Genomic DNA, 19,338 nt, shown 5'->3' with positions numbered 1-19,338 from the left:
TTTGGACAACTGTATTTCAGGTCCATCTTACATGTTGCAGTTCTTACTTGAACTACATGCTGCAGGTCAAAGCACAATGAGCGCAACAAAAAAGACAAATAGGGCAGGTAGACAAAGGGGGTAGTTCCAAGTATTGCGATAGCTTCCATCTTATCTTCACCTGGGTATAGGAGGAAGAGGAGGTGCTCCTCTTTCCTTTTTACCAGAACCTGCAAAGAATCAAAGACACAGAAAGTTAGTGCTTTCTTTAGTAACAGAGCATGTTTTCCTCCACCAGATGGCAGTGTCTGACAAGCCAGATCAACAGTTTTCCCACTTGTTTGGAAGTTTGGACTAATATAATGTAAATATCAGTCAAAATCTTTAGTGAGTTCAATATTTTTAATTTGATGGTGCACAAATGCTTAAAGATTGTAGGGTAGTCTGATTATAGCCAGAAAGACTTAACAGAACTAAACTGAATGTTGTGACATTTTACAGTTGGGACATTGATTGATTGTTGAAAAGAAGATTACAAAAGCAAAGTAATGAACTGGGAGGGACAGCAAACTTTGATGTTGGGAGTCAAATGGGAGTTATTGTCAAATGTCGGAAAAGTAGTGCAGACGATTAGAGATAAATTAATGTTGAGGCTAGTAGTAATAGGCCACAGACAACACAATTAGGACTGATACCAGAACGTGGCCTGGGCTGAAATGAGGAGCTACAATGTCAGATGTCAGTTCATCAGAAGTTATTTACAAACCATAAAGGAATGCTGATAAACTACTTTGCTTTGATTATAATCTCACATTGAATATATTAAATCAATAATATATCGTTAATTTGTAATGTTATAATCAGCATCACATTTTCCTGTTTTGTATTCTTTCCTTTTTTCTGATGTTTTTTGTGCTGTAAAGGACTGTGGATCAAGTGGCTCATGTCCAAAGTAATGTTAAAATATGTAATGTTATGCACTGGTCTGTCAGTGTCTTTAACAGGTTACTAAGCAAACTGAAAACTGCATGAAGATCATCTAACGATGCTGAGTGTAGATAACACGCAGAACTCACCTTTGCTTTCATTTTTGCCAAGCTTACTGGGGTAGGTCTTCTGGGAGTGCACATAGGGCTCAGGTGGAGGAAGGTCTGACACTGGGTGAAAATTGAACCGACCCTCCCACTCATCTATTAATGGAAAGAATGAAGGTGTCAGTGTTAATTTTTCCAGGAGAATGACTTAGCTTTATGACAGTATATGTATAAAGGATATTGTATTTGTTTAGAATTGGATGAAACATGACTAAAAATGTAATTTTAAAAAATGGATCCCTGTAAACTCATTTTACAATCTTACTACTTTGGTTAAAGGAGTAAAAACAACAGGGGAGTTGGGAGTTCGCCAACTCCCCTGTTCGCCTTGTAATCGGAAGGTTGCTGGTTCGAGCCCCGGCTTGGACAGTCTCGGTCGTTGTGTCCTTGGGCAAGACACTTCACCCGTTGCCTACTGGTGGTGGTCAGAGGGCCCGGTGGCGCCAGTGTCCGGCAGCCTCGCCTCTGTCAGTGCGCCCCAGGGTGGCTGTGGCTACAATATAGCTTGCCATCACCAGTGTGTGAATGGGTGGATGACTGGTTGTGTAAAGCGCTTTGGGGTCCTTAGGGACTAGAAAAGCGCTATACAAATACAGGCCATTTACCATTTAACTCCAGCGGAGGTGAGTGAGTTCTTTTGCCATACTGAACATAACAGACTTTACGTCTTAAAAACAGTGCTGAAGACTATCGTCTGAAAAAGTCCTTTAGAAGTCAGAGTTAGCCTCTTCTGTTTGGAAAGTAACCACTGGTACACATGGGCTTACGTGCTGGTTTTAGGATTTTATTGTTGTTCCTTAAACAGACTCGACATACTTCAGTGCTATTTTCCTCTTTATTTTTGCATCTTCTTGCCATAAAGTAGCAAAATTATTTTATAGACTACTCAAATAAACCTTAATGACATATTAAAGGTTTTTCTCACCTTGTATTTGGTTGTGGTTTTGGAGACCATTCCCCATGGGTGGTGGTGGAGGAAACCCACCTCCTGTTCCCGGCCTGTCAGGAGGAAGGGGAGGCCTGCCTCCGGGTCCACCACGAGGGGGCTCTGGGCCTGGCCGTCCCATAGGTCGACCTGCAGGAGGTGGAGGAGGTAGAGGGCCTTTGGAGCGGGAGAAAAAAACAATAGGATGTTAAATGATCCAAAGTGGCATAAAATCCAGTAACTTTTGATGTTAATGGGCATGCTATATCATAAATATGTCTAATATAAAATTAGAATGCTGCAGTAATTCATAGCTCAATTAACAGGTGAGCTCTTTTTTACCCGAGCGTACTGATGACTGGTTCCTTCCAAGAGCTGGTGGTCTCTCACTTGGTGGAGGAGGGAGAGGTCCTGACCGGGTAGGTGGTGGTGCTGGACTATGGCTGGCGAAGATAAATGTAATATTAATCTATGTTAATCCTTTTTAAAGTATCCCTATTTTTTAAGCACACATCCCTTAGGAAATATAAATCATTGTGCACACTACTTTAAAACCTTGAGGATTAAACTGCATATCTGAAATACGACATACAGATTTAACTTCATAGAGCATCAATCACTAATCGCTCTTCTTTCAGATCTGCACCCCAGTCACTTTTGCCATTTTAGTTAAACAAACTTGGATGTTGCTGTGTGCACCTCTACTTCTGTTCTCCACAGTTAGCAATGTTTGAATGCCATCTGTTAAATCAGCCAATGTTGTAAGCAGACACCAGGTGGAGTTTAGCTAAGAGATGAAACCTGGCACAATCTGATATTGTCGTGTTGGTGTTGTTCCCAGATCAACATAGTAAATGTTGTTCCAGGATCAACATTGCAAGTGACCAATCAGAATGTTGTGACATCATACTTTTACCTAACCCTAACCCTTTAATAAACACTAAGCAGAATTGATATTGTCCTTGCAACATTGGAATTTCATAAATGCACGAATGGCTTGGCGCGCCAAAGAATAACGTCACAACAATGTGATTGGTCACTTGCAATGTTGATCCTGGAGCAACATTTACTATGTTGTTCCAGCAACAACACCAACACGACGATATCAGATCATCCTGAAAGCTGAGAGGTGGGGTAGACTTAACTTTTTTATAGATACACACATTATTTTGTGTTTTTTGGTGTGGACAGGTAGTTTAGCTTTATTTTTATTTGTCCTTGCAATTTGCAAGTTTGCTGTTTTATTGTGTACTTAATTTTGCTTTATCTGTTTGTCATTTATTTTGTGGTTTGGGACGATTACCTACTGCTTAATAGCAAAGTAAACACCTAATTTAACAGTAGGTTTCCCACCTCAGTAGCAACAGGAACCTTCCAAAGCTAGAGTAAGTGCTTAGTGGCATGTATGTTTTAGACTGTGACTAGACTAGGAAACCTCTTAGTTTAAAGCCAAATTAAATTCGAGAAAAAAAAAAGATTTTATCAACATTCAACTTAAGTTTTCAAACTGCGAGTGGCCTTTTTAAGGAAGCTACTGGTTCCTTTGCATGAAGTGTGAACTGCAGCATCATAGAACAGCTATTAGATTTGAATCTATGCAAACTCTGATATGTCGACCAAAGTATGCTCACATTGTCTGATAAGAAATGCACCGCTGCATTTCTTATTTCTTGCAGTCATCCATTAAGATTTAACAGATTTCAGGTGGCATATCAGATAAAACTTTGTCAGTACCTGTTGAGCGAGCTGTTTCTTTGGGGTAGACGAGGTGAGGGGTCATCACCTCCTCCTGGGGTGGGAGGTAAGGAAGGAGGCCCTGGACGTCCTGGTGGAAGAGGAGGTGCACCCCCACTGGGTGTGGGACGCGAAGGTGAGGAAGAAGCAACAGACGGAGAAGGTTTGGAGTTGACTGAAGGAGGAGGAGGTGGCATGTCACGTGGTATGGATGGCCGGTGTCCTCCAGGGGCAGGTGGTGGTGGCGGTCGATCATCAGGAAGTGGGGGCCTCCCTCCTGGAGCAGGTGGTAAGGGAGGTCTGCTGCTATTTGAAGGTGGAGGAGGCGAGGAGAAGCTTGTTCGAGGGCCTGGTGTGGAACCTCCTGGTGGCGGAGGAAGAGGGCCGTGCCTCCCTGATGGAATGCTTGGTGGTCCAGATGGAGATCCATGGCCCGGCCTTGGTCCTGTGGGGAGTGATGGTGGAGGTGGGCCCCCACGAGATGGAAAGGACTGAGCAGGTCGAGGTGTGTTGGGTACGGGAGGAGGAGCACCTCCTGGAGAGTCTTGCCTGGATGGAAAACCTGGGCGGCCCTTGGGAAGATCAGGGGCACTGCTACGGCCACCAGCAGGGGTTCCTGGAAGTCTAGGTGGTCCGCCGCTAGGGCTTCCACCACCACCAAAAGGGCTTGGGCCACCACCACCAAAAGGGCTTGGGCCACCACCACCAAAAGGGCTTGGGCCACCGGATCGGCCTCCAGGTGGGAGAATGGGTCCTCGGCTGGGTCCCGAGTCTGACAGAGAACAAAACGGAAAAATAAACTACGAGATTGCACAAAATTTTCTTTGTTGTTTGTCATTGTTTTGTATCATTTTTTTTTTTTTTACCACTGGAGTCTCTGTTCGCTGCAGATCTCAGTTTTGGCATCCCACCCGCAAACAGGCCTCCTAAGCCAGCAGGAGCCCCACCACCACCTCCTCCTCCTCCTCCCCCGCCTCCTCCTCCTCCTCCCCCACCTCCTCCTCCTCCTTTGGGTTCTGATAGAAAAAAACAAACAAATATTGAGTTAATCATTCTTGCGACATGTGGAGGACATTCATTACTGAATCATATTATTTCCTCATTACTTGTGACTAAGTTAATATGACTAACTCCCATTATTTCTCCTTTGCAATCATAACTGAAATAGTCACTGAAATGACATCGACTTACTGTCAAATACGGGTGCACTGCGGTCATTTGTAACAGTTTTCTTTAGTCTGGCTCCTTTACCAATATCAGACAAAAGAGCACTCCTTCCATGCTGCTCTGAACGGCTTAGATTTGGTTTTTCTGTGTTGGCCTGAAAAAGACACACAAACACTGTCAGCCTTGGGAAGCCACTAGCAAATTGAGAAATACATGTAATTGTAATTAGTTATGCTTAATTGGAAAAAGATATCATTAAATTAACATTAAAGCAAAATGTTAGTGGTTAAAATCAAGGTTACAAGTTATTTTAATATATTTTTGATTAAGAGATTTATAATACATCTAACATTAACATTGTTGTTTTGAACATGCCTGCATTTCTTTTTCAGATATTACTGGACAACGCAACTCAGCAAAGGATGATACTGTTCATTATTACCCAGTGTTCAATACATATTTAAGCTTTCTTTTCCCTTCAAATTCTTGGCAGAAATTACACTGCCCTTTTTCTGCTGGTCGCATCACTGCTGATTGCTATCTGCCATGCCTTCAACCAGTCAAATGCCTCAAAGTGGGTGGTCTTTTCGTCTGTCATAAAAGACTAATTTCTGGAAATTAAATAGCATTTTCCTTTTGAAATAATAAAAAAAAAGCTCCAACACATATTCTTCAGTGTGAAACGGTGAAGATGCTGTTGCTATTAAATGCTCAAAGAGGTAAGGTCAATCTATTACATTGAGGATGTGATTAAAATGTTGACATTTCTTTCATTTTTGGCAGGGTACCTAGTAAATTGTAAGCTTTTAGATTTCTAGAGCAAGCTTTTCAACACTACATTACTTTATAGCATTTTATAGAGAGATGGATAAACAGTCAGTGAAAGAAAGAGAAAACTGTCATTTCTTAAATTACTTAAACTTTAAAGTGACAGGCCATGTAGATGAAACTATGAATGAAAAATAACAAAAAAAAAAAGATTTGTTATGACATTATATGGCCACAAGATGTCTCTAGCTCAGTAGAACAGAGCAACAGATCTGGCTTGATTTAGATAAATGAAAACAAAAACTCACAAGAGCAAAAGTAGGAGGAGGGGGAGCTGCTGGAGGTGGCGGTGGTGGAGGTGGTCCTGGCATCTTCTGCTTTCCTCTGTTTTACTCTATCTGCACTGGATGCCGCACCCTGGAATACAGATCACAGACATTCTTGAAAAACAGGGAAAACAAGCTGATGTTGAATTATGTTTTGACCTCTTAAGCAGCAGACTGCATTCTTAAAGCATCCCAGTGTCCCATTAGGGATGAGACAGGATGCTTGCACTGCAGTACATTTGTGTTTCCTCTTACAATTTGTTTATCAATTAAAGGCTTTTCTGATGACTATATTATTCATGACTCCATCACAGGATGGTAGAGACAGTAAAAAAATGGCAGACGGCAAACAAAACTGAATCACAAAAATAGTGACAAAAATGCTGTATGCTGCTGACATCACAATGTAGTGATTGCCATTGCTTTTTGCCTTTTTAGGGACATTTTTTCCCTCCTTCAGTTACACGGTTTTTGTGATACACTTACTCGCCAGTTTGTTAGGTACACGTGTTCAACTGCCCATTAACATAAAAATCTAATCAGCCAATCACATGGCAGCAACTCGAAGCATTAACGCATGTAGACATGAAACAGATGACCAGCTGGAGTTCAAACGAAGCATCTGATTGAGTGATAAAGGTGATTTAAGTGACTTTGAATTTGGCATGGCAGCTGGTCCCAGACCGGTTGGTCTGAGTATTTCAGAAACCTATGAACTACTATGACTTTCCCATACAAACGTTTATCTCTAGAGTTTATAGTGAATGGTCCTAAAGAGAAAGTTTCCAGTGAGCAGCAGTCCTCTGGGAGAAAATGCCTTCTTGATGCCAGGGCCAGACTGCTTTGAGCTGATGCAAGGGCAACAGTAACTCAAATAAGAACTCTTTACAAACCAAGTTAAGCAGAAGAGGATCTTTAAATTAACAGCAAGCCTTGAAGCACATGGGCTAGAAGGCCACGCCTGTTGCCACTCAGGTCAGCTAAAAAAAGGAAACTGAGGATTCATACGAATTCATCGAAATTGCATGAATGAATATCGGAAACAAGTTACCTAGTCTGATGAGTCTTAATTTCTGCCATGACATTCAAATGGTAGAGTCAGAATTTCACCAACATGAAAGCATGGATCCAATCTGGCCAGTGGTTCAGGTTGGTGGTACACATTTAGAGCCTTAGTACCAACTGAGCATTGTTTAAACTTCACAGCCAACCTGCTATTGTCCATCCAGCCACTGATGGCTGCGTCCAGCAGGACGACACATTTCAAATCATCTCAGACTGGCTGCTTGAATATGGCAGTGAGTTCACTGTATTCAAATGTATTTCACAGTCATCAGATTTCAATCCAACAGTGCACCTTTGGGATGTTGTGGAACAGAAGATTTGCATCTTGGATGTGCATCTGACAAATTTGCCACAACTATATAATACGTAGCGAGGTGTACCTAATAGTGTGGCTTATGTGTGTAGATTACAGATAACTGTTTCGTGTTTCAAATATCACAGGAACGCAACATTATACATAGCTTTGATGTGATAGTATTGTGCTGTGAGTTACTCTCTGACTTCCTCAACTAGTTTCTACAAACCAAAAGGTTTAACTACAAAATGTTGGTGTGGAAGTAACAGTTCTCATTATGTTCGTGCCAGACAGCAAAAGCACACTCTGATGATCATTTCTCTAGCAAAATCTCTGTCATTCACAGACTAGCAGGGATTGATAGAACTACATATGGATGCTAATAACTGTTTAACGGAAGAGAAAAATACCACAAGGAAATCCTTTTTAAAGTATTTTAAGCTGTAGTTTATCTAATGACAAGTACAGTAGATACTATGAGTTGACTGCACTGAAGTGCATGCGTCTATATATTTTGCACACAAAAAACAGTGGCTAAAGAAAGTTACTTTCATTTCCTTAAATTTGGTGAGAAGTCTGAAAATATGCAGAATACAAAAAAACCCAAAAAAAACAAAAACTGTAGGTTACTTTGTTTGACTGGCAGGGATCGCACAACATCATAATCATTTATCGTGGTGGTGCTCGTTCACTACATCTGAGCTCCACTTGGGTTTTAGCCTGCTGTACAAATCAGTGGGGGAGTCCAGCAACTGCAAAGACAGCAGCAAAGGCTCTCTATGATATGACTTCCTCTTTAGTCGAGTCTTTTTTTAACTAAACATTACTAATAAAAGTGGTTCTGACTGGAAAATGTATCACCCTTTGCACTATAATGTCATGTATTTATGCTATGTTGAATTCTTGGAGGAACTGAAAGTAAACGACGGAGACAAGATCGCTCGAGAAGGAAATATTCTTTTCCAGAAAAATGAGGAGTAACAGGTCATAACAACAAATCAGTTGATATCGATCTCACATACAACGGCAAACTGACAGTAAATGTTTCATCACTAAGGAACTTGAGTGTTCAGTTCCTGTAACCACAGCTTCAAAAAGTGTTGTAAATCTATATAAAGAGTTTATTTTTACAAAGCCAGAAGACAAAGTTACAAGGGCTCATTCTGTGTAAATGCCAATGGGAAGTCCAAGTGTTTATAATGCTTACAATAAAATACTGATGATTAACACACCATCCTGTGACTGTGATAATGTATTAGCTGCTATTATTCTCATTACCATTGCTCTTTTCCACTGAGAAGAAAATAGGGGAAAGAAAAACAGTACGTGAATAGTGAATGCATGCAGCTCAAGAACAAACTGAACATGGCTGATGTAGAAACAGCTGCAGACCACTGATTCTCATGTCTATGAAGCTGTGCAGTGGCAGCTTTCTGTTCTAACATCAGGCAGAACTATAAACTTACTACACTCATTTGCTTCTATCATGTGACCATGCATCCACTATGCGTTGTTTTTCATGAGGGAGAGATTCAGTTTTTCTTAACCTATCACAAGATACCAATGTATCTAACTGAATCTAAGATTATTTTATGTGACCGCTGACGTGTAGCCATGTCAGTATACTGGTTTACCTGCATTTCAAGACTTAAGTCAGATAGAAATGTTCAGTACAGTTGTCTGTTTGTATAACAGTAACTGTGTCATGAGGATGGCAAAGAAAAACAAAAATAATGAGCTGGATCTTGATTGGCTCCATCATTATGTGCTTAAGTTTAAAAGTTCTTTTCAATTGGATCTCTTGAATGTAAACTCTCATCGATGAGGCAAATCAATGCAATCCCTGTCTGTAATGCAATGTATCCAGAACACTACACCAATGCAAGTGGCCATGTCACCAGTCACATTTCACCCTATGAGAAAAGGACTCTAAGATTCCAGTAAAGAGTAAGACTTGTTTACTACCAGAGAAAATGATGTCAGAAAGGTGTCAGAAACCCAGTGCGTCACTCACATTTGGCACTTCCCCAAATAAACTGAAAATGAACAAGACTTCTGAGTCGATATCTGAGTGGATAGTTTAAATTACCTGTTTGATAAAAAAGGTTGATGTAAAAAAAGCCATGAAGCAATCAAGGCAGGGTTGCGATTACTGATTTACTCCAAAGATGAATATATAAATAATATAATATTTATTTTCTAAGCCTAATCCATTGCTATCATAATGGCAAACTAGTCTGAATGCAAATAACAAACAAACTCATTGGTTTGTCTGTTTACCAGTGTCAACATAACTACTCTAATCACAGAGGTTAGGCGAGGCCACGTACAGTAGGCAAAAGGCATTTAACCTTATTGACTAACTTTCACTTGTATTTATCCATATCAACTGTTTCATCTCACAAAAATACACACCTCACGTTCTCACTTCATTTTTATTTGCACGCATAAAAAAAGACCATCCTCAAGGGGCCTCTTACTTCCTGTATGCTGCTGACAAACAGGAAGTCACGATGCGCCTCGAGAACCGCAGCCATCCGGTTGCCATCCGATGCCTCTACATCGCAGCCACGCATCATTTTGATATTCTCCTACCTCATTTTCTTTCTCTCAACTGTGAATCGCCAAACCACACCCCAACTCCACACACACACCCTGCATGTGTGTATAACCCCCATGTTCCTCCTTTTTTGTGCCTTCATGTTCACCCTTGCATGAACTACCAGCCTTCTTTTCTCAGTCTCGGACAGTTTCACTCAATGCCCTTTCCCTATTGCCCAGTCTCACTGGTTCCTGCGTCCTTTGTCGCTCTCAGTGTCTCAAAACAGCGAAAAGTGAAGTTTAGATTTTGTCTGCTTCCTAAAGCTAGCAACACAAATCTTATTTTAAGGCATACATGGGTCTTCAAAAATTATCCCCATCTCGTACTGGGGTTGTTATAGGGATACAGCAAATGCCATACAAATTTACTTCCATTATAACAACTGTATATCTGTTACAGGGACAAAAGAACATGTTTATAGCAAAAAAACAATAACAATAATATTCAACATGATTATTAGTAAGAAGTTGAAACATTAGGCAGTTATTTCTCAATGTAGAGCAAGGAAAAGCCTGTAAATGCTGCAGAAACAAACGATAAAACACTGAGTGAGAACAGAGTCTAAAGAGGACAGCATGTACCGTAAACATGCATAAGTGTCAGGGCTTGTATATCACACCACCTCAAGTAATTAAGTCACTCAGAAATTGGAAACTTCTCATTTGCAATTCCTTTCATACATTCTTTAGTCATATTTAGCAGTAATAAGAATACAGATTCGGTGAAGAGTAAAGAGAGGATTTAGAAGAATATTGTGTGTTGGTGCACAAAGATGTTCACCAATTCCTAAATATTTCTGTTTTAAAAACTACAGAGTTGAAAAATTCAGTGTATAACATTTATTTGGAAATATAATGTATCAGTTCGCGTGGGGTGTTTTTGAAGATTGTGAAAGACCTCTTGCCTACTGTGCCCGAGCTTACCTAACCTCTGTGATCACAGAGTAGCTCTGTCAACACTGATACACAGGAAAAACTAACGTGTTAGTTAATGACATATATATTTGTTTTAAACGAGTTTTCCTCTTACAGTAGCAATGTATTTGGCTTTGAAGACAAGCATTATATCCTGATACTTGCAATATAATTTATCCTTGCGCTTTCTACTGTGGTACAAGTAGATGATAATCATAGAAATTATACATAGACAAAGGTACAAAGCCACCTACACTTCTACACAACCTTTTAGGACAATCCACTTTAAATAGGTGGAGTAACTTTTGCAGTTATAAAGGCCGTTACCCTTCCGGGTAGGCTTTCAGCAAAATATTGGAGTATGTGTGTGGGAATTTTTACTCATTCATCCAGAATTCCCAAGCATTTTGAGGACAGATAATGATGTTGTAGAACAGGGCCTGACTTGCAATCTAATGTGTCCCAAAGGTGTACGGTGCGGTAGAGGTCAGCACTCTGTGCGACCCAATGAAGTTCTTCCACAATCAAGGTCTCTAAAGGCACCCAGCCCATGCCTTTAGGGACCTTGATTTGTGCACTGGGGCACAGGCATGCTTGAACAAACTGCTCCCATAAATTTTGAAATGTAGAATTGTCCAAGTTGTCTTGATAAGATGAAGCTGGCCCAAGCCAACCCCACAGAATTATTAAATTCAATTCATTTTTTGAGTTACCACCAGACATTGTATGAGAGAGACACAACTGTGATTTCTACTAGTGCTTAGTGAAGTCCTGCTGTGAAGCCTCATCCATCTTGGCGTTTGGCTGTGATGAGGGTTGGATGAGACTGAAAAACTCAAGAAACTGAATGTTTCTTAAATGTCTGGTAAACTGTGTGATTTTATGCTCATACAACCTGCAATCATACAATAAACATTATGCAGTATTCAAAAAGAGTTGAAACTCATGAGTGAGCCCCTAAGCCTATTGGTCTATAGACTTTTATGCAACAGATTTATTTTTGAAGCTAGAGAAGTCCTCTAATTGCCCTCCAAGACATTACAAAGAATGCTATTTTAAGGCATTCCTTTTCTGTGTATTATTGTAGGGTCTTTGCTTTACAATTGAGGTGACTGCTGTTGTGATTTGATGCTACATAAAGAAAGAAAAAATAACATTGAAATCACAGTAGACAGCGCAAGTATTAGATTACTAGTAAGAGGTTAATTCATGATATCCTGGTAATCAGTAAAGGACTAACAACCAAGGGATGTCTGATCTTGCTTTTATCTGTAGTAAATTTTCTCCAAATATGGCTAAGTTGCCAAATACCAAGACTGCTGCATCAACTCATTTCCTCTCCCAGTGATGAAATTACACTGATACAACTGCAGATAGAAGACTGGTAAGTGAGCGTCAGGATTACCAAAGACATTTTTCACACATGCATTGAACCCTGATTACCTGACAGAATGCATTTGCGAATGCAAATTTCCGACATAGTTGAATGATTTTCCACCTGCCAGTTCCCTAGTACACAGTTCGTGTGATGTCAGTTGGTGCAATATCTGAAGAGTGCAGTTAATTGTTGGGTGCATTCACTGCTGACAACTGGTCATTGTGTTCAATGCACAATCCATCCACTCTCGTGTGTTGGCAAGGGAGTGAAGCTGTGGTTAAAACCACCTTTCTGGTTTTATATAGTTGAAAGTGAGCATGTAAGTTATTTAAGGTGACAACAACAAAACAAGAATTAATTTGCATTATGAGCTGTGTGCTAGCTGCATTTTTAAATAATGCTGAAACAGCTCTGACTAACTGCAGAAAGACATCAACTTCCCCAAAGGAAACAGGCTTGTGTGATGAAATGGTAAAATGCGCTTCAAAACTTCTCTCCCTCTCTCTTATTCACACATAGCCTAATATTAGCAAAGCACTTCACAATGGTTCCTTTGACAAACAGAGAGGAGCAAGAAGGGAGAAGCAGGGAGGAAGATTTGAGGGACTTTGAAGAGACTCCATGAAAACACAGACTCAACCTCTAACATATGCTTTAGTTTACAAATGGTCATAAAAAGGCTTCTTCATCCCGCCACTGAACCCCCTGTGCTCCACATCCTCATTAGATTTACTGCTTAAGTAAAATCATACATACACAAATTCATATTACAAAGCACAGACTTTGTGACTTCTACCCTGAAGAAGAACAAAGTTTGTTCTTTTGTTAAGATCTCCACATTTCGTTGCTTGGTGACTCGCTAACTTGATGCATTTTACCAACTGAAGGCTCCCTAAAATGGAAACATCACATTTTGGTAGCTTATTAAGTCACGTCTATGTGTCCCCAAAGCACCACTGGCTGGGGTTGCTGCAATGAGTTATCGGTAACCGAATGCCAGTCAAAGTGTTTTCCCACTAACACATTAAATTTAATCGGCCCCATTATACTTTCATCTTGGCATCTTTGCACTGAACCAACACACATGACTCACGTGCATACACACTTGTGCACACGTGCATGCACATACAAACTGACATACATGACTCACGTGCATACACACTTGTGCACATGTGCATGCACATACAAACTGACATACATGCTCACACATCTAACCTCTTTGAATTTAGCGAGAAGTGTCTATTCATAAAGAGAGAAAGCAGAGGGATTGTATCTCTGTCTGTTTTGTGAAAATGGATGGGCAGACCCCCCAGTCTACATGCTACAGCCTTTGCAAAAATATGTATTACGGCTCGTAGGAATACAACCCCCACAAACCCTCTGATTTTTAGCACTATATCTTCAAATAGTCTATGTCGCAAACCACAATACAATTAGAAATTGACTTTGAGTGCTTGTGGTCTGTAAACAGAAGAGATGGCACTGCATATACAGGACCATCTAACTCCCATACCATTTGGACTTTTTATTATACCGCCATAATAGTGTTGCCATTTCAACAAGAAAGCTATCTAATGAAAAGAGAAATTAAAAGGATTCAGAGTGTCAAATTTCATAGGAACGTCACAAAAATTCTAAAAAATATTTCTGATCAAAGAGGCTGCTGAGTCTAAAATGTGCCTGATCAGCAATAATTCTCTACAAAGATCAGATCTGCAGCTTTTCTTTACAACTTGTTAAATAGCCGTTATACCTCGGGGCTGCTGTTTGTGATATCCCAAAGTTGAAAACTCTTGTTCTAAAGGGTGTCTCTGAAAAAACGTTAACGTGCACAGGTTGTTGGCTTCATAAGCGATGGAGCTATGATGTGCAGATACAAAGGAGCAGCCACACTTCTGTGTGGCAAGAATAACCCTAATCTGACTGTGATTCACTGCATCATTCACAGTTAAAGCCTGGTACTGTAAAAATAACATTATAGAGTGAATTCACATACATTAACACATTAACTTTTAGACTTCAGAAGTCTACTACTGTTCTCAGTTAATTGAACAGAATCACCTCTGTCCCTTTCTGGATAAAAGAGGGGTGACATGACATGCTCCACATGAAAGCCAGAAAGTCCATCATCAAAGCTGAGCGTTTTCTTATGGAGCTTAGAAATTTGCACTCCTGTATTTTGACATTATTTCATATTCACTGTTAAAGTTAAATGGCACAACTAGCCAAATAGCTAAGTGGAAGGGAAATTTAATTCTGGCATCTTAAAGCATTTACATTATTGCATGCGATGGTGAATGTCTGAAAAGAAATATATGGCATTTAGAATATTGTGCATATTGATTAATTAAATAAAATACATCACAATATTGTAAATGCTGTGATTTTATTTTCAAGCTCTAAACTTGATTATTTAAAGTTCACAAATGTTAGATGCACAGCAGTAACAAACACTATCAGGCTTCAGAGCATACAGGAACGCTGTGGTTCGTGAATTAGAGCAGGAATCCGCCCCCCTTTTGTTATTTTTTTCTTTCCACAAATTGCACTTCGGTTTTACACGTATACAAGAACAAACAGGTTAGCACAAAGACAAAAAGAAACAAGTAAAGAAGAAACAAGGACCATTTAATGACTTGATAATATAGCTGGTATTCTGGTATCCATCCACTTGTATTCACCGTTACCGTGAGCCAAAAGTCATTCATCACTGTATGTGAACAAGGCTCCCACACTGTTATTACATACATTGTTTGTTATTCTTTTCCTGCACGTGGGAAATGAACTCCCCAGTGTGCGTTTCTCTCCATCTGTAATGTTGATAAGAGCTGTTGTGTTTTTTGTGTTTGTGCCATGCATTATGCTTGCAGGGTGGGAGGGTGGACAGTGCTTCTCTATGGAAATGGCATTGACAAATATTGACAATCCCACACAGGGACAGGCAAAAAATAAATAAATAAATAAAAGCTGATTTTATCTCAAACTGACTTCAACATTTTGATTACGTGCAGATGAATGGCCAAAATAGTAACTTTTCCAAAGATTGATTCTACATTCATATGGAAGTAAAGAAATGTGGAAGACTGTGTATAAACTATTTTTTAAAAAGCTGTTTGTCAGTATAGGCATGTGTAATAATTTCAAAGGGGTCATGTTGATGGAAGCGGGCTTATCATTAAGAGGAAGCCTGCAATCACTTTTCATTCAACTCCACCCAAGCTGCAAACAAGCTCAGTAGTGAGTGTTAAGTTACCATAAACGATAAGACAAATCAGACACATTTTGTGTATTTCAAAAATTTTAACTCTATAACTACAAATTACTATTTTAACATTTTCATGCATTGGAAATCGAACAAAAAATTTGATGCCAATTCCAAAAGGATCCGAATGTGAGGTGATTTTAAACATGAGCTGCAGGAAAACTGTAATATTATACACTTTACAAGAAGCCCAGGGTAGTAATAAATGTGTCTGACACTAAGCAGAAACAGTGCTGAGTGGCTAAGCTAACATCCTGTGGTGTGTTCACATACACACACCCACTGACACACACACCAGCTGTATGTTGACAGATGTGGTTCCATTGCTGCTGTTTTAGTCTTCGACTCAGCAGGGTAATTTTACCTCTCAAACATTTCTCCAAAATAGAATTAAAAGCTGAAAATAGTTTGTGATGGGAATGTGTCTTCCTCCAACAACAACAACAAAAAAAAAACACTTAAGTTTTTCTTCAAAAAACGGTATTGTAAGTATTGTGGATTTGTGTTTTTCCCCTTATGTGCATGGAAATATGGACAGACAACATTTAAGCAGAAAAGGAAAAAAGGTTATTGCACAAAATTCACATAAGACAAATATAGACTGGACAGGCATATGAAACCACTCGGCGACGTGATGTGATTTCTAACCACTTTTACCATTTTTTCTGGTTTTCCTCCGTACCTACACCACTTCCTACAAAAAAGACAATGTATTTACCTTGACTTTGTCTACCATTCAAAGATTTTGTTTTACGATTCATCATGCGTGTTTTTTCTGAAGCAGGCTGAAAGATGATTCAATACAGTCCTTTTAAATTAAAAAAATAGATATAAATGGTAAATGGCCTGTATTTTATATAGCGCTTTTCTAGTCCCTAAGGACCCCAAAGCGCTTTACATATTCAGTCATCCACCCATTCACGCACACATTCACACACTGGTGATGGCAAGCTACATTGTAGCCACAGCCACCCTGGGGCGCACTGACAGAGGCGAGGCTGCCGGACACTGGCGCCACCGGGCCCTCTGACCACCACCAGTAGGCAATGGGTGAAGTGTCTTGCCCAAAGACACAACGACCGAGACTGTCCAAGCCGGGGCTCGAACCGGCAACCTTCCGATTACAAGGCGAACTCCCAACTCTTGAGCCACGATCGCCCCATATATATATATATAATATATATATTATTATATATATTATTATGTTTTTTAAATTGATGGTACATTCTATAACTACCCACAGAGTTGGTTATTCAAAGACCTCTTTTAACACAACAGCCAGATTGCAAGGGCTTTCAAAGTAACTGGACATGTAGTTATTATGTTTCAGTTTATATTTAACTATATAGTTCCAAATTACAACAGTCACCTCAAGGCTATATAGACTCCAGAGACACTGTTTGGGCAGCAGCATGTCATTTAAAAACAGATCATGCACAAAAGACTCAGATAGGAGATGACCACACAAGTGAAGATGAAACTCAAAAACAGTTGGATACTTTCTAACAACATGTGTTAGAAAATATAACAGGGAAGTAGGAGAAACATTATATTATTATATATAATATTCTTGTATAACATACTGAATTGACAGTCAAGCTACGTGGTGCAAAAAAAAATCAATAATAATAATAATAATGATAATCTAAGATGTAGGCATGCATATCTATCTTTTGCTAGAATTTTGAGGATTACTGTGAATATAAACTCACAATGATCATTAATCCTCAAAGAGCAGAAAGGCCCATTTGTAGTTTGCAAATACAAATGTAGGCTCCTGAGTCACAGCTCAATGAGCTGAAACAAAAGGCTAATGCAAAGAATACACCGGAAAATAGCATTGAAAGCATGTGACTGCATATTGGTGGTGTTTCTGTTATGCTATTGCCTTAATAATTATTGCCAGCTGAACTACTGTGTTGTTGTACTGCTGTTTCACATTCTTTGTGCTCAGATTCAGTTAAATGCATCAAAACTAATATCCTTGTTAAACATGATATTCTTGAACATAAAACCAAACCTAATAAAGAGCTTTTCAGGGCAAAGAAATTGATCTAGTATGCTGAATCTGCAGCATACTAAGTAACTCACCTGTTACAGTGAAGACCAGGCTTAAGACAGCGAAAGACCACAATAAGCTAGAGCTAAATGGGGCCCGGTGAGATCATCATCATGTACAATATAGCAAGTCTGCTAATGTGGGCTTAACAACTCCAGGAAGTCAATGTGTTATGTTTATCCATCTAATTGCTTTTGAAGAACCTAAACTTTGAGTGTTATGTTGTAAAAAGTCAGCATTCATTACCTAATGTATTTGTTTTATCTAGTTTCTCAATGCAATGTACTTTCACATTACTAAAAACATCCAGGAAATGAATTCTAACGGATGCTCAGCTGGCTTTAACCAAGACTGGGCTTTGCCCTCAAACTTCCTCAACATAGGAACAAATAATTTTTTAGCTCATAACTTCAACTAAACTACTCCAAAAAAGGGGCTGCCAGGTTAACAACAGACTTCAGGCTGATTTAGAATCTTTTTTTTTAATGTGACGCAAAACAGTGGAAAGAACATAGAAGTGAATGGACTTACTCAATCTGTGTCCATAGAAGAATCAGCAGTATATTCAGTAGACAGTAGAAAAAGCACCTTAGCTCATTCCTCATAAAAAGGCAAAATGCGAACAGCAGCCACATACAGCTGAAAACGGAAAAAAACGGAAGATTAGTAGCATCTAAAAGTCTTCAACACACATTCATTACCAAGTAGGACTTCTTGATTCCACTTCCTCTAAAGTTGCATATCACATATTCAGAGAAGTCCCTCTTAAACACATACAGAGCATACATACAGCGTGCACCACTTCCTCTTTTCAGTTCCCCCACCTGGTGGAGGGGGAGGGGAGCTGGAGTTTAAAAAGAAGTCTGGGCCAATAGAAATCCAGCAAATATCTGACCTCTGTGGAGGTTATTCATCCAGGTAGGAGTCCAGCAATATCATTAGAATGCAATCGTACACTGAGGCAGCAAAATTCACTAAATAAGAAGAAATATGCAAAGTTATTTTTTGTTATATAATCTAGCACAACAAGGTCCTTCTAGAGTTTTTAGAAGTAATGTATCTATAATATATTATACTTTTAAAAGTTAAATGCAGTAGTTCATCAGCATTGCAATTCATGTTTTAAAGGACGTTCTTTTCAAGTAAAGATCATCTGCACACTGTGTGTGAAACAAACAGCGACTATAAAAAAGGTGAAACCTCAGAGAAGAGGAATTAGCGCTCCCTCGCTCGCTTGCTCTTCACTCAGTTTACAAGATGTGATGACCTATTTGGTTGCAGTGACCTTCCTGCACAACCAGATTTCGATACTTCTTTAGATAGAAAGGCAGTGTTATTTTGTGCGACTGTTTAAGCTCTAAGCTTCTAAAGGTGGCCTTAATGGCCAATTTCACTAATTGATAAATAGATGTTACACTATTATCAAGAGACATTTTTTATATATTTTATAAAATTAACAGCTCTTTGGTATGCAACACCTGAGTGCAGTAGAGTCAAGTGAGTACTGAGATGAACCAGCTAGGAACATTAACGTCTTTGTCAGTCTTTTTGCATCCTATATACATATACATATATACATATATATATACACACACATATATATATACATACATACATATATATATATATATACATACATACATATACATACATACATATACATATACATACATACATATACATACACATATATATATACATACACATATATATATACATACACATATATATATACATACACATATATATATACATACACATATATATATA

The 19,338-nt window shown here is 39.2% G+C and overlaps 1 protein-coding gene across 2 annotated transcripts in view; it reads right to left on the bottom strand.

Moving 5' to 3' along the window:
- Nucleotides 1–31: 31 nt before the first annotated feature.
- Nucleotides 32–19,338, bottom strand: part of wipf1b (WAS/WASL interacting protein family, member 1b) — a 26,071-nt gene continuing 6,764 nt past the window's right edge. Inside the window, exons 2-10 of one of the 2 annotated variants that reach the window (XM_005922454.3) lie at nt 18,100–18,207; nt 5,976–6,084; nt 4,924–5,053; nt 4,599–4,748; nt 3,733–4,504; nt 2,341–2,441; nt 1,999–2,175; nt 1,056–1,169; nt 32–209 (exon numbers count right to left, since the gene is read on the bottom strand). In XM_005922454.3, coding sequence (XP_005922516.1) covers nt 157–209; nt 1,056–1,169; nt 1,999–2,175; nt 2,341–2,441; nt 3,733–4,504; nt 4,599–4,748; nt 4,924–5,053; nt 5,976–6,038 — 1,560 coding nt within the window. In that variant the 5' untranslated portion in view covers nt 6,039–6,084; nt 18,100–18,207 and the 3' untranslated portion in view covers nt 32–156. The remainder of the gene's footprint in view (nt 210–1,055; nt 1,170–1,998; nt 2,176–2,340; nt 2,442–3,732; nt 4,505–4,598; nt 4,749–4,923; nt 5,054–5,975; nt 6,085–18,099; nt 18,208–19,338) is intronic. The other variant, XM_005922456.3, reaches the window with a different exon arrangement.

This window comes from Haplochromis burtoni, unplaced genomic scaffold (assembly GCF_018398535.1).
Source record: "Haplochromis burtoni strain Fernald_Lab_line unplaced genomic scaffold, NCSU_Asbu1 Contig_57, whole genome shotgun sequence".
Classification (NCBI taxonomy): Eukaryota; Metazoa; Chordata; class Actinopteri; order Cichliformes; family Cichlidae; genus Haplochromis; species Haplochromis burtoni.
Note: the sequence above shows the minus strand (reverse complement) of the source record. Positions and strands in the feature narration are given on the sequence as shown.